At 51.5% G+C, this 15,661-nt stretch overlaps 2 protein-coding genes across 2 annotated transcripts in view; both read left to right on the forward strand.

Annotated features, from left to right (window-relative positions):
- Window positions 1-494, forward strand: part of SOX12 (SRY-box transcription factor 12) — a 1,060-nt gene extending 566 nt beyond the window's left edge. Inside the window, exon 2 of the mRNA XM_004370603.1 lies at window positions 4-494. Within this exon, the coding sequence (XP_004370660.1) occupies window positions 4-494 (491 nt within the window). The remainder of the gene's footprint in view (window positions 1-3) is intronic.
- Window positions 495-14,393: 13,899 nt separating this feature from the next.
- Window positions 14,394-15,661, forward strand: part of NRSN2 (neurensin 2) — a 2,486-nt gene continuing 1,218 nt past the window's right edge. The window contains exon 1 of the mRNA XM_004370483.1: window positions 14,394-14,579. Coding sequence (XP_004370540.1) covers window positions 14,394-14,579 — 186 coding nt within the window. The remainder of the gene's footprint in view (window positions 14,580-15,661) is intronic.

A 15,661-nucleotide genomic window follows, 5' to 3' on the forward strand; every position in this document is an offset into this window, starting at 1 on the left:
GAGGGCCTTTGGGGGATGGCGCGGCGGCGCCCGAGGACGACGACGACGACGACGACGACGAGGAGCTGCTGGAGGTGCGCCTGGTCGAGACCCCCGGGCGGGAGCTATGGAGGATGGTCCCGGCGGGGCGGGCCGCCCGGGGACCGGTGGAGCGCGCCCAGGGGCCGTCGGGCGAGGGGGCGGCAGCCACCAACGCCTCCCCAACACCGTCGGAGGATGAGGAACCGGAGGAAGAGGAGGAGGAGGGGGCGGCAGCGGAGGAAGGCGAGGAGGAGACCGTGGCGTCGGGGGAGGAGCCGCTAGGCTTTCTGACCAGGCTGCCCCCCGGCCCCGCCGGCCTGGACTGCAGCGCCCTGGACCGCGACCCAGACCTGCCGCCCCCTTCGGGCACGTCGCACTTCGAGTTCCCGGACTACTGCACCCCCGAGGTTACCGAGATGATCGCGGGGGACTGGCGCCCGTCTAGCATCGCCGACCTGGTTTTCACCTACTGAGCCCACCGTCAGCGGGGCGCGCACGCCCCCAAACCAGCTGTTTACATACAGGAATCAGGTATTGGGGCCCCTCGGAGGCCGAGGCTGGCACCCCATCTCCCACACAGCCTCCCCCCTCCTAGACGTGCCCATCCCCCACAGATCCAGACATGCCCCTCCCCTGCAGACACACCCCAAGGCTGCCCATCCCCCACCCCTTCTTCAGCATTTACGCCCCTCCCCATCTTGCCCTCTCCCGCACTGCCACCAGCAGCCAGCCCCCCTCCGATACACCTCCCATCCTCTCTTAGGGACCTGCATCCCTCCCCCACTTTGCACACGCCCCTCTTCGTGGCCGGAGGACACGCCCCCTCCCTTGCTCCTGAATCCCTCCGCCTTTGCCCATCCCGCTCCCCACTCTCGGTTATGGGGGCGCTGCGGCTGGGCGGCATTACGCGCTCCTCCCTCTCCCCGCCCTTCTCGTGGGTGGGGGCTCTTATCCTCGAAGGGTTAGGCCCCGCCCCCTCCTCGCGCATGCTTAATGCTTCTTGGGAGGAGGGGGCTGGTCGCAGGAGAGCCGCACTTCGCCGCCGCCTGCTCCGGGAAGAAGTTGGGGGGGTGGAGTGATCCTGAGAAATCATTTGATCCCGGAGCCGCGGCGCTTCCTCTCAACCCGACGGGGCGTCACTGCCTTATTGGGAGGAGCGCTTGGAAGGGGAGAAAGAGACTAATTGGTCTGATGGGTATGTTTAGAACTTGGAGCTCTCTCCCAAGTGGCATAACGCCTTTTCTCTTAGGGGTTACCCAGTCTATCTGGGTCCCTAGAAACGTCTCCTTTCCCTACCGGGGGATTGAGGGTAGGATCTTTCTCTCGAACCTCACCAAGGAAGAAGGGGGTGCTCAAGAAAACTCAGAATCAAGGCACCTACCAGCCTGTTTGGAGACAGGTCCTCAGCTGCTCCCTTCCCCCTGGAGAAAAGCCCTATCTCCGCTAGGTATCCTTCCAACCGGGACCGCTCTGTAAGCCCCCGCCCTTTCCAGTCACCCGAGTTCCCTGTCAATACCCACAGCCCCAGTATTCATTGGGAGAAACTGAGGCACGTTGGTGCTATGGGGTTGAGACTGAGGCTTAATACATACGGTGGCAGGAAGAGCCGCGCTTTTAAACAGCTGGCTTGAGAGGGACCATCGACTGGACCCAGTAAAATTGACAGTGCAGTCAGAGTAGTGGAGGTGGGCCATTTGCACCTCAATTTTTCCATGCGAGAAATGGGGGTAGGAGGAAATGGTGTCCAGTTCAGGGTGCCCTCAGGTCCCTGCCCCTAATAGCTGTTACTCCTTGATTCCGACTCCTTGCTGAAGACCCGCCCCTCCGACCTCCCACACCCCTTTTGTCCTCACTACCTGTATCTCACCGGCCGTGTGTTCCCCCTCGGGGTGGTGCACACACTCATTCACACACACAAATCTCAGGAACAAACGGTCCCAGAGTCCTCCGGGACCCCTGCCCAGGGTCTCTGCAGGTCTCTGCCCCACGCGTTCCCGTCGCTGACAAAGCCACCAGCTGCCTCCTTTAAGCTTGGTGCTCCGGCTCTGGGCCTTTCTCGCGCGCGCTCTCTCTTTCTTTCTCTCTTTTTTTTAACAAAAACAACAAAAAAAGACAATGGGAAAAAAACAAAATGTCATGTGAGTGAAGAGGTGTCACTGTCTGTGGTCTTGGAGAACTAGTTTCGTAGCTGAGGGGAGGGGTCCCTCCGTCTGGGGCACTGGCACCCACAGCAGGACTTGCGCCAGTCTGATGCCAGGACTGAATAAAGTGTATTTGCCCCGACCTCGCCCTGTGGTTCTGCATGTCTGTGCTTTTTCTTAATCCTCTCTGAACAGTTTGGGCAAGTTTAAGTTCATATAATTTAGCTGCATGCCAGCCTTGTGCAGGAAGAAGTGAGTGTCGGAGGGCAAGGCACCTGGTCCCTCAAGGCTTCTGACTCTCCTCTATTTCAGAATCCCGTGGTCTTCACTGAGGATGACAAACTCATCCCTCGGGCTGGGCTGGTAACAAATGAGTGAGGGTGTAGGTGGACACTGGCTTCATGACCCATTTCAAGGAGGGGATGCTGTTCACCTCCTCCCCATTGTGACCCTATGGGAAGGTGGCCCAGGGTGACCAGATGGTCAGTTTTTCAAGAGAGGCTGGAAGTCTGAATTTTTTAATGAATCATCTGAATTTAAAAATGAAAGCTGACTCAAATATCATTAAATATCATTTACGCCTGTGGGCCAGATGAAACAGGTGTGCCTGCAGGTCTGGTCCAAGGTGGCCAGTTTGACCCTGCCCTTACCGAGGATTGAGAAGCAAGGTTGAGCCATACTGCTGCTACTCAAAGCCCAGCTTCAGCACTGAGCACCTGTGTGACCTTGAGCACACCCCTGGCTCTTTCCATCTGTGTATAATGCAGATGATAATAGTGTCTGCTTCACCAAAAGAAATGAGGTTTGAGGAGAGAAGCCTTTAGCATGGTGCTCCATAAACTGTATTACTCCATTGTCCAGAGGAGGAAACAAGTTCAGAATGGTGAAGCAGCTTTTAGGAGGGCCTGCAAGCAGTCAAGGTCAGAGACAGGGCCTCAAATCTTGGTTCTGTCTCCTGGTACAGTGCCATTTCAGAGTGCTGCCTCTCCCTCAGTATACAAACCTGCAGGTGTTAGGCCATCAGCTTGGGTGGTGGGGGTTGGTCCCAGTGTCCAGCATAGTGCCTGGCACACATGGGCCTGCAATGTAGGTTGAATGGCTAGAAGAGCAACATTCCCACCCCACTCCTCCTCTACCAGATCCAGTGAATTCCTAAACTTAAAGAAGGCCCCTTCATCCCCTGCAAGAGCCAAGGCTTAAAAGTGCAGACCTCATTTGGAGAGGGTGTTTGGGGACTGGGATTCCCACAGAGGCTTCAAAAAGGGGCCATAGCAGGCTTGGAGCCCTGGTGGCGCAGTGGTTAATGTGGTTGCTAACCAAAAAGGTCAGCGGTTTGAATCTACCACCCGCTGCTTGGAAATCCTATGGGGCGGTTCTACCCTGTCCTGTACGGTCATTATGAGTCAGAATTGACTCGAAGGCAATGGGTTTGGTTTGGTTTTTTGGTTTTTTTTTTAATTGTACTTCAGGTGAAGGTTTACAGAACAAATAGTTTCTCATTAAACAGTAGTACACATAATTGTTTTATGACATTGGTTAACAGCCCCACGACATGTCAACCCTCTCCCTTCTTGACTTTTTTTTTTTTTTTTGGTGAAAATATACATAGCCAAAGATACACCGTTTCAAAAATTTCTACATGCACAGTTTAGTGACATCAACCACGCTCTTCCAGTTGTGCTGCTGTTCTCACTTTAGGTGAAGGTTTACAGAGCAAAATAGTTTCTCAAACAGTACACGTTGCCCTGTGACAATGGTTAACAACCCCACTACACGTCGGGTTTGGTTTTTTTAAAAGCAGGTTTGGGGCTGGGAGCCTGCAGATATTGGGGCTGGAAGTGTAGGAATTACGATTGCTTCCTCTCAGCGTGTCTGGTTGGAAGCAAGATGGCAAACCCTATAAAAGGATGGAGTTGAGAAAGTGTGGAAGACAAAGGTTTATGCCCCTCAGAACCCCCTTCAAGGAAGGACTTGCGTAGCTGTTGGGAAGTACAGGCAGTGGATAACTTCCAGCTGTCAGCTCCTTTCAGGATCTGCCACAGCTGCAGAAAGCCACCTTGCTGGAAGTCGTCCTCCCACGGCCGCCTGAATCTGGTGTCTGAGCGAGGTGAGGTATAAAAGCCTGACCATTTCCTGGCTGCTGCAGCCCAACGTGGGACAGACACTCACAGGCAGTGGTCACACCAGGCTCCCACCAGTGTGGCCAAGACTCAATCAAGCCAGCAGCTTGACTACTTCTTCGGCCCAATCCTATTTCCTCTTCTTTTCACAGGTGTTCATTCCTAGTAAACATCTTGTACCCCAAACTCAGCCTCAGTGTCTGCTTCTGGAGAATTCAGTCTGCAATGGAGGGTGCAAGGGGCCGGACAAGGGAAATTGGGTCCCTGGCCCAGCAACTGCAGCTGGTCGTGTTGGATGCTCTCAGCTTCAGGGGGAGTCTTCCCTCTCCAACATCACCGGCTCCAACCCTGGGGCTGCACCCTTTCCTAGTCTGTAAACTAGTTGGCATCAATTAGAAACTCCAGCTCAGCCCACAAGTCATTCCAGAGCCTTCCACCGATGCAGTTGTCACTTGCAGTCCCTCCCCTGGTCAAAGCGACGAGGTCCTGCTCCAGACAGCCTTGAGAGGGAGGGAGGGAGGGAGGGGGGTTATCTGTGCTTGTCCTTCAGAATGGCCTGGGAGGGAGGCAGGGTGGCAGGAGAGTAAAGTTCCTGGCCGGGAGATAGTTCTAGAGCACAGTGGGACGTTGGGCAACGCTCTTCCCTTTTGCCAGCCTGTTTTCGCATATGTAAAGTTGGGGGGTGGGGTGGGAGTGTTGGAAACTTTTTTTTGTTTGTTTCCTTCCATTTCAGATTCTGACCTGTGAAAGGTGAGGTGCGACCTGCTTATGGGGACACCTAGTGGCTGGAAGGAGTAGGAAACCCAAGTTCTGCGCAGTTGGAGGTTGGGAAGGAAGTATGTCTGATCTCCAATCGTAGTCATTGACTCCTTGCCTGGACTGTTTGAACCATCTTGGCTCCCAGGCTTTAACAATACTATACACTGATGTACTGGCTATCTTTTGCTGCATAACAAATTGACACAAACTTAGCGGCTTACGACAACACCCATTTATTATTTCACATTTTCTGTGGGTCAGGAGTGCAGGCATGCCTTAGCTGGGTCCTCTGCTCAGGATCTCAGGCTGCAGTCAAGATGTTGGATGGGCTGTGTCCCTTTCTGAAGCTCGGGGTTCTCTTCCAAACTCGTGGGTTTTGGCAGAATTCAGTTCCTTACGGTCATGGGACAGGTTTCTGTTTTCTTGCTGGCTGTCAGCTGGTGCCACTCTTAGCTCCTAGAGGCTGTTTGTCTTTCTACATGGACAGCACAGGCCTTCTGACAATATGGCAGCTTATTCTGTCAAGGCCAGTAGGAGAACCTGCTGCGTCCAGTCTCTTGGCTCAGTAAAAGCCTAAGCCTCTTTTAAAGGGCTCAGCTGATTAGATCAGGCCCATTCAGGATAAACTTCCTTTTGATTAACTCAAAATCAACTGATTTGGGGCCTTAATTACATTTGCAAAATCCTTTCACCTTTGCCATATAATAACAGCTAATCACAACAGTGACATCCATCATATTCACTGGTCTCGCCCACACTCAAGGAGAGATGATGTAGGGTGGTGTGTACACCATGGGGTGGGAATCTTGGAGACGACCTTAGAATTCTGCTTATCATAGCTGAGGATTCTCAAGTCCGTATTCCCATCCCCGACATTGCCAGACTTGTACATCTGGCTGCCTTCTTGTCATCTCCACTGGGATGTCTAATTGGCATCTCAAACTTGACACGTCTAAAAATAAATTCTTGTTTCTACAACTCCTCCAAGACTGCTCTCCCATCCTACATAGTCACATCTGATATCAGTAAAAGGCCAAAAACCTTGCAGTCGTCCCTGACTCCTCTTTCCCTCGTAGCTTCATATCACTTATATCCTGTTGGCTGTATCTATAAATGTGTCTTGGGCCTTATGACCTCTCACCTCTTCACACCCACCATCCCGGTCCCAGTCTCCGTCACGTCTCGCCTGATATCCTGTACCAGCCTGATCACTGGGCTCCTTGCTTTCTCCTTTGCCCTGTTCACAGCCTTATTTTCTGCATAGCAGCCAGAGTGATCTGGTAAAACTGTGAATCAGACCATGGCTCTCTGCTCAGAACCCTCCAATGGCTCCCAACTCTCTCAGAATAAAAGCCAAAGTCCCCAGCATGGCTTGTTAAACCCTATGTGAACAGACCTGAGGCCCACTCTGGGACTCATCTACTACTGCTCTTTCTTTTTCTCACCATGCTTCAGCCACACTAGCCTTTTTGCTGTTACTCATAATTGCCCAACACACTCCCACCTCAGGTCCTTAGCACATGCTGTTCCCTCTGCCTGAGATGCTCTCCCTTCAGATAACCACATGGTTTAGTCCCTTGCTTCCTTCAGGTCTCAGCTCCAATGTCATCACCTCAAAGAGTTCTCTGACCATCCTGTATAAAATATCAACGACCCCCCCCCCCCCCCCCTGCCCGGTCACACTATCCCTACCTGGCATTTATAGTTATATATAGTTTTAATTTTTCATATGTCCCTCCAATTAGTATGTAAGCTTCACGAGGAAGGAATGGCCTCTGTGCTGGAGTCTATGCCTTAGCTCATTTAATCACTCATCCATTCAACCAACATTTATTAAGGCTCTGCCTTTACCAGGCCCTGTGCTGGACATTGGGCATACAAAGGTGAAAAAAGACAGACATGGTCTGTACTCACTGAGCTTACAGGTCTGAGGAGGAGAAAGACACATAACCACAGGGATGGCAGTGCTTTGATGGAGATGGATGGTGGGGCTGGGGGAACACAGAGGAGGCCCTTAGCCCCAGACATGGAGCAGGGCAGGTCAGGTCACCTCCTGGGGGAGGTGGTGTTTAAGCTGTGACCTAAAACCTCAGTAGGCTGTGTGGTTTTAGAACATAGCTATAAATTCTTTTACATTCTTCCCATAAATTTCCTTCCCCTTGAATCTGGGCTGGCCTTTGTGATCTACTTATAACCAACAGAATGTAGTGGAAGTGATGTGTAGGATTTCCAAGGCTAGATCACTCTGAACCATTATGTAAGAAGTCCAAATACCCCATGGCCAGCATGCTGTGAAGAAGTCCAAGCCACATGGAGAGACCACATGGAGGTGCTGCACTTGACAGTTGCAGCCCAAGCTCCAGAGACAGGAGTGCAGAAGCTTCAAGATGATTCCAGGCCCCAGTCATTCGAGTCACCTTAACTGTTGGAGTTTCTTCCGAGCTGAGGCCCTAGGCATCAAGGAGCAGAGATAAGCCATTCCCTCCGTGCCCTGTCTCAGTTCCTGACCTACAGAATCCATGAGTGTAATGAAATGGTGGTTACTTCACACTACTAAGTTTTGGAGTAGTTTATTACACAGAAATAATAACTAGAACAGTAGGATGAGGCAGATTCAGGTGAAGGAAAGGGCTTCCAGACACCAACAACAGCAAATGGGAAGACTTGGCAAGAGGGGCTGACACTGCCAGAAGTTGCTGTGGCTGGAGGGATGGTGGGGAGAGATGAGGTAAACAAAGGAAAGAGCACAAGGGTCTTGAAGGTGTTTGGACTTCATCATGAGTCTCCACACTGCAGCCCAAGGGGTCTTTTGAAAACACATATCTGACCACTGCTGGAAACCTTTTGATGGCTCCCTATTACCCTCAAGCTAAAGTCTAAAGTTCTGGCCTGTCATTCAAGGCCTTTTACAATGAACTCCTTCAGTCTTTTATAGACTCATCTTTAGCTACCAGCTCTACTCTCAAACTGCTTCAGCCATATCATACTACTGCTCAGTGACAATGCCCTCCCATGCCATTTGTCTTTGCTCTTGTTGGGGAATCTAAGGGACCTTGGGTTAGTCACCTTGCTTTTTGAGGCCTCAGTTTTTCCTTTTGTACAATGAGATGGTTGGACTAGAAGTCTGTAAAAGCATATCCAACCTGGTATTCTAGGAGTCTATGGAAAGGAGGGAGAAAGGGATTTGTAGTCAAACCTGCCTGTTGTCTAGCTTCTTCTAGGTTGCCTAGCAATGGATGCCAACCCTCTCCCCCATCCTTAGGAGTTTCTTAGCAACTCAATTTCTCAGCCTCGGCTGTTTTCAGGGTTTCCTTTTAAGTAAATGTCAAGTTCTCTTTCTCTTCCAAAAAAGACCTGAGGCTGCAGTTCTCTCTGGTGACCTGGACAGTTTGGATTCAAACCCAGAGTGGAAAGAGGCTGGGTCGGAGGTCAGTGGAGGGTTTGCTGTGTGAGTTAGAGAAGCTACCTGACCTCTCTGACTTTTATTTCAGATTGTGGCTACTTGTCAGGTGCTTCTTAGGGCTTTCCCTCTTCTTTTGTATGTGTTTGGTTCCAGCGCTGAATTTGTTCACTCATTTGACAGATCTTTACTGAGCACCTATTATGTGCCAGGCACTGTCTTAGGCACTGGGGATTCATCAATGAGCAAAACAGATACAGCTTCTGTCCTCATGAAGCTTACACTCTAGTGGATGGAAACACAAGTAAACAGATAAATATAAACAAGATGTCATGTGGTGAAGGGGATAAAGTGTGAAGAGGGATTACTGTTTTAGATGGAACGTTTGTGTTAATTAGGATGGGCTAGGGAAGCCAGAGGATGAAGGGGAGGAAAACCCTGGCTTCTCCCTTTTCCCTCCAGTCTTCCCGTCAGTGCTCCCATTTGCTGTGCTCAGCTGGAGGCTAGCTGATGAGGGAGGCTGGGAAACGAAGCTTCCAGGGATCAGCTCTAGCAGCCCTGGTGGCCCAACAGTTAAGCACTCAACTGCTAACAGAAAGGTTAGCAGTTAGAACCCACCCAGCAGCTCCAGGGGAGAAAGTCCTGGTGATCTGTTCGCATAAAGATTACAACCTAGAAAACCCTATGAGGCAGTTCTACTCAGTCATTTGGGGTTGCTATGAGTCGAAATTGGCATCAAGGCACTTAACAACAACGACATGGGCTGGGCACCTCTCCAAGCACTTTACAAATATGAATCCTTGAAACGCTCACAATTTCCTCAAAGTGACAGTGGTCAGTTCCACAGAGCAGGAGAGCAAGGAATGGATTCGAAGGCAACAAGGCTCAGAACTGCCTCTTGCAACATGGAGGACACAGCTTTTTCAGCCCACTTCCTGCCTGTAAACTGTTGGGGACCCTATGATCATTTTAAGATTCAAATAGTCACAGGCTTTTTAGCCCAGACATGTGAGTTTTCTAAAAGACTTAGTAGGCTTCTTATCCATTTAACTCTAGTCAGTTGAGTGTATTATAACCACACCTGCAATTCTTTTCAATACACGGTTCTTAAAACCAGTTGCTGTGGGGTCAGTTCTACTTATGGCAACCCCATGTGTGTCAAAGTAGAACGGTACTCTATAGGGTTTTCAGTGGCCGATTTTTTGGTAGTAGATCACCAGGCCTTTCTTCCAAGGTGCCTCTGGGTGGACTCAAACTTCCAACATTTCCAAGCTTGTAAACCATTTGCACAACCGAGGCACTCCACATAGTTCTTCAAACTAAAACCAAACCCATTGCCTTTGAGTCCAACTCATAGTGACCCTATAGAATGGAGTAGAACTGCCCCATAGTGTTTCCAAGAAGCAGCTGATAGATTCAAACTGCCAACGTTTTGTATAGCAGCCGAGCTCTTAACCACTATGCTACATAGTTCTTAGATCTGCTTTATTTCTTTGCTGTCTTACCCCTAAGCTTTCTCAACTTAAAGAGAGCTATCAATGCTACTCACAGCTGTAATATGATCTTAGCACTGGAATCATTTTATCTATCTGAGAAGTTTTACAGGGGACTTTTCACTCAAAGCCTTTTAGAATTCAATCTCTTACTTTAATTGATTTTAGCCCTGAGGTACTTTAATCAATAGAAAAAAAAACCCCCACTACCGTTGAATCTATTCCGACTCATAGCCACCCTATAGGACAGGGTAGAACTGCCCCATAGTTTCCAGGGAACGCATGGTGGATTCGAACTGCTGAGCTTTTGGTTAGCAGCCATAGCTCTTAACCACTACGCCACCAGGGTCTCCTTAATCAATAGAGAAGTTTTAAAAATTGGTGTGAAGGCAACACCCTTAATCTAGTATTTGCCCTGAGGCATTTTAATGAATTGATAGGATTTAATATACTCAGCTCTGGTGGCACAGTGGTTAAGAGCTATGGCTGCTAACAAAAAGGTCAGCAGTTCGAATCCACCAACCACTCCTTGGAAATCCTATGGGGCATGTCTACTCTGTCCTATAGGGTCGCTATGAGTCGAATCGACTGGACGGTAAAGGCTTTGAGTTTTCTTTGGTTTAATATGCTCAGCAGGAGCGTGGTGGTTCAGTGGTAGAATTCTCGACTTCCATGTTGGAGACCCGGGTTCTGTTCACCTAGCCTAGCTTCCTTCTCGGTAAGTGGACTGATCTTTTAAAAGGGGTAGAGACTCAAAGAGGATGAGGAGAGAGGATGAGGGACTCAGTGAGAGGATGAGGGTTTGAGGGAGAGTTAAGAGCTCCGGAAGCAAGAGGGAGGAGCTTCTTGGCCCAGCGAGAGAGGGGCGGAACTCAAGGATGGAGTGGGGGCTTTAAGGGAGGAGGTGGTCTGTGAAGAGGGTGGGGGCTCAGAAAAGAGATAGGAGTTTCTATACCGGGGTGGGGGCTCCATGTATATCGGGAGGGAGACCCAGAGAGGAGTCTGAGGACACAGAGAAGAGATGAAGGCTCAGTGAGGGAATGGGTTTTACAAGAAGGATGAGGGCTTGAAGGGATGATGGGCGCTTCCGTGAGGAGCTGGTGGGGTCTCCATGAGGGGCCTGAGACCAGAGAAGTGAACTCTGGAAGGGGAAGTGGGCTCGGGAGCTGCACGAGGCGCAACTGCAGAGCCGGCCCCTGGGGCAGGCGGGCGCCCCCCCGCCCCCCGGTCCCCGATAACCCCCGCCTCCCACTGCGGCGCAGGCGTGGATCAAACCGGCTCTTGCTTTGCTCCTGCTCCGGCTCCCGCTCGGCGGAGGCTGCAGGCGGAGAGGTGAGCTCAGCCACTGCTCCATGCACAGCCGGACCCCTACCCCACCCTCCCCAGGGGTTTCGGAGACATCCCCCCCGCTGCATCCCCAGCCCCGGCCGCCCCACGCCTCGGCTGGACGGCAGCGCCCAAGCCCTGGAGAGCCTTGGGCTTTGGGAGGTGGGATCCCAGGGTAGTAGCGAGGGGGCAAGGACTGCACCAGCCCCATCGCCCCATGACACCTCAGGGTTGACAGACTGGGCAGAGGCTTCAAAGGACAAGACTCCCCCCTCTAAAAACCCATTCCCACCCCGCTCTGCCTCAATTTTCCCCTAGGGGAAAGACCGTAGTTAATCTCTACCAGGGGACGGGTGGTCCGGTCAGAAACAGTGATCCGGAATGGGGCAGGAGATAGCAGAGGCCTGACTTTCCTGGCCTAGCCCCCTGGAGTGCGCCCCTTTTCCCGGCCTGGGCCGCGCCGGACGCCTGGAAAGAGAACTGAGTGTCGAGGCCGTGCAGAGGCCAGAGAGTCTATCCATCTTCAGGCCCTCGCGCCCGTCACCTCCTGGTATGGCTCTCTCCCCTCGCCTCCTCCACTGCAGTCTCCCCCCTCGGACCCCGCAGCCCCCTCCTCTTCCCGCTCCGTTACTCCGGTGCTCCTCCTCTCTCCTGGCCAGGGACACCTCCCCACCGGTTCCCATGGCAACCCTCGTCCCGGATACCCGCACCAGGCCCCCAGCATTCCCTCCTTCTCCCCCCTACCCGCCAGACGGCTTCTCTTCCACCCCTAAAATGGGAGAGAGAGGGGTCAGGCCGAGGTGGGAGACAGCGGCAAGGTCACCTTCTTTCTCTGGTGCCAGCAGGATTGAGTGGTTTTATATATATATTTGGAGGAACAGGGCGGTGAATTGCAGGGGAGGAGCTGACCCAGGCTAATACGCCCTGGACCCCCCTCCTCGCCCCCTCACTTAGGGCCATTAATTAATGGTCACTGCCCTGAGTTTCCGAGTGCCCCTCCTGCCCCATTCATTGTCCCTACCCCGCCTCCTTAGCGCGCTGCCTGCCGCGGGCTGCCGCACGGGCTACGCCCTCTGCAGTGCCGCCCCGCCCACCGCCGGGGGAGAGCCGCGCGCTCCCCAGCGCTCTCTCCCTGTCTTTCCTTTTTTTCTTTTTTCCTCGTTTCTCTCCAGAATTGTGGGTGAGGGGAGGGGAGAGCCGCGATTTATGGGCAGGATTTGTCGACAGCAGTCATGTGCGCTTGTGTGGGTCCGCAAGGCCTCCAAGAAGCACCCCAACACACTGTTTAAGTGACCCGTGTGTCTATATGAGTGCTTCTCTGTGATGTGTGTGTGTGTTTGCACCTGCCTGTTTACCCATGTGTCTTTGTGTGGTGTGTGTCTGTGTTTCTATGTGACGTGTCTCTGTGTGTGGTGTGTCTGTGTGTCTATAGGGGTATGTCTCTGTGTAGTGTGTGTGTGCCCGTGTGCCTGTGTTTTTCTGTGCTGTGTGTCTATCTGTACGTGTCTCTGGGTGGTGTGTGTGTGTGTCTTTCTGGGTGTGTCTTTTTGTAGTGCTGTTCGTGTGTGATTGTGTGTGCTGTGAGTTTCTGTAGGGGAAGATGTGGGGCCCACATCTGATTGGAAGCGAGAAGGGCCTAGAGGTTTGTCTTACCCTCAGAGCAAGCACATGGTTTTATTCTATTTGAAGCTGCTCAGAGGGTCTGAGGGCCAGTGTACCTGTGTTGGAGTGGCGCGGGGGCAGGCGGCCCAGCCTTTTTCCAGCACCTCCCTGACTTTTTTTTGTGTGTGTGGTGAAAATATACACAACAAAACATATGCCAATTCAACAGTTTCTACATGGATAATTCAGTGACATTGGTTACATTCTTCAAGTTGTGCAACCATTCTTGATATCCTTTTCCATATTATTCCACCCGCATTAACATAAACTCTCTGCCCCATTAAGCAAAATTCCCCCTTTCCCTGTCCCTTCTACCCCGGTAACCACTAACAATCTTTGGTTTCTATATATTTGCTTATTTCATATAAGTGGGATCATACACTACTTGCCCTTTTTGTGACTGACCTGCTTTGCTCAGCATGATGTTTTCAGGTTCATCCATGTAGTGGCATACATCAGGACTTCATTTCTCTTTATGGCTGAGTAGTATTCCGTTGTCTGTATATACCACGTTTTGTTTATCCATTCGTCTGTTGCTGGTCATTTCCACCTTCCGGCTCTTGGAAAAGTGCTGCGAACCTGACTTTGGTTTTGACCCTTACCTGTGTGTGGTACAAGTACCTTCTATTCTCAATGTTCCCATGTCTCCATTTATGACAAGAGGGGCTCTTAGATGGGTTTCTCTAAGAAATCTAACAGCCCTTGAGCCTAAGAGTCTCTAATCCTAAGGGCCCCTGACTTTCACCTCCTGTGGAGTGAAGATTCCCTGGGACTTGGAGGTTACCGTTGCCTTCCAAGAGACAGCCCAGGGAGGGACCTTGTAGGACCTTGTCGCTTGGGAGCTCTGACTGATTGGACAAGTGTCAGCCATGACAATTAACCCCAGAAAGGGCCCTGAATGGGGAGGGGGGACTTTGAGTGGGATGAGAATGAGGATCTCTTGTCCCAGACATGGGGCCCAGCAAATTCATGATGGAAATAATAATAAAGAAATTACGGCAATAATAATCACAACAGTGACTGTTTCTCTGTTCCAGGTACAATAACTATATGAAGCAGGTATGATTATTAGCCTTGTTGTACAAATGAGGACTTGGAGGCTCAGGGAAGTGAAGGCACCTATCTAAGGTCACACAGTGAGGAAGTGGTGGATCTAGGATTCCAATCCAGGAAGTCAGGCTCCAGAGCCCACAGTCCCAGCCACTGGATAGCCTTCAGATTAAATACCCATATTTACTGACACCTGTAATTGCCAGGCACTGGGCTAAGCACTTCAATGCATTGGTTCATTCGTAGTGTATTTAGGGAAAGATAGGTCAGGATTCCAGAAGGCCAGGCTGTGCAACGAGTGTGGGGTGTCTAGAAGCAGGAGGAGAATTGGGTGGGGAACAAAGATTCAGGGGGGCCTGAGGGTCACCGTGGGCAGCTCTCATTGACCCCTCCCTCTGTCAGCCACACCCAGAGGTCTGCGATGCTGAGCTGTGATCGTTCCTGTGGCTGCAGCCGCGGCCCCAACGTGGAGGATGGCAAGTGGTATGGGGTTCGCTCCTATCTCCACCTCTTCTATGAGGACTGTGCGGGTACCGCCCTCAGCGATGACCCCGAGGGCCCCCCTGTCCTGTGCCCCCGCCGACCCTGGCCCTCACTGTGCTGGAAGGTAAGGGCAGAGGAGGAGCAGCTCCTGTTATTTCCTGCGACTTCACAGAGGAGATGGGACTGAATTGAGGCTCAGAGGACAAAAAGAAAAGGTGTGGTACAACAGTTAGGAGTCGTGCGTGTTCAAACAACAGAAAACCCAACTCAAATGGGTTTACACAATAAAGGGAAAATACTGCTCCATTTTATAGCTGAGACCAGAGATTGGGTGACTTCAGGCAAAGTTTGATCCAGCAGTCCAAACCATCACACTGAAGACTTTTCAAGGTTTCTCTTAGTCCTCAGGCTGCCCATGTGCCCCCTCCCCTATGGCCCACTCTCAGCTTCAGGATCTTTTGACATGTTCCCCAAATGCCGGCTACTGTGCTGACTCTAGACCTTCAATTCACACACCATCCAAGGGAAGTCAGAGAGTGTCCTCCAGAAAAGAGACAATGCTTTTCGTTCCCAGAAGTCCTGGCAAGCATCACATTGTCTCTGATTGGATCACTTGCCCATCCCTGAACCAATGGCCACGGCTAGGGGATGGGATACACTGACTGGCAATCAAAGAGAACAATCAGGCCCGGATACACATAGGTAAAGGTGTGGAGGGGGCAGTGAGCTGAGTCCCTGTAAAGGGTACAGCTCTTTGCTAAACACTGTAGGGAGACACAGGCATAGGGTACTCTAGGTGAGGTGCCAACCTGTGCACAGTGAATGCACAGTCTCAGGCCAGGTATGCAGAGGTTGCCAGGCGAGGAAATGCCTCAGTGCCTGAGGATCAGGAAAACATCCAGGAAGAGGTGAGAATGTAATTAAAAATTGTGAGCATCTTCTCATTGTGAGGCACTGTACTAGGCTCTTGGGGACACACAGTTTAAGAAGACATGGTCTTCTTCCTCTTATGAGCTCCCTGAGGAGCTCTTAGCCGCGGTCCATTTAGTAATTCAGCAAACATTTATCCAGCTGCTGCTTTGTGCTAGTACCACTGTGCTAGGCACAGAGACATACAGTGAGCCAAACAGACGCAGTGCCTGCTCTCCTGGGGCTCTCAGACATCACACACACACACACACACACACACACACACACACACACACA

Source organism: Trichechus manatus, unplaced genomic scaffold (assembly GCF_000243295.1).
Source record: "Trichechus manatus latirostris isolate Lorelei unplaced genomic scaffold, TriManLat1.0 scaffold00008, whole genome shotgun sequence".
Lineage (NCBI taxonomy): Eukaryota > Metazoa > Chordata > Mammalia > Sirenia > Trichechidae > Trichechus > Trichechus manatus.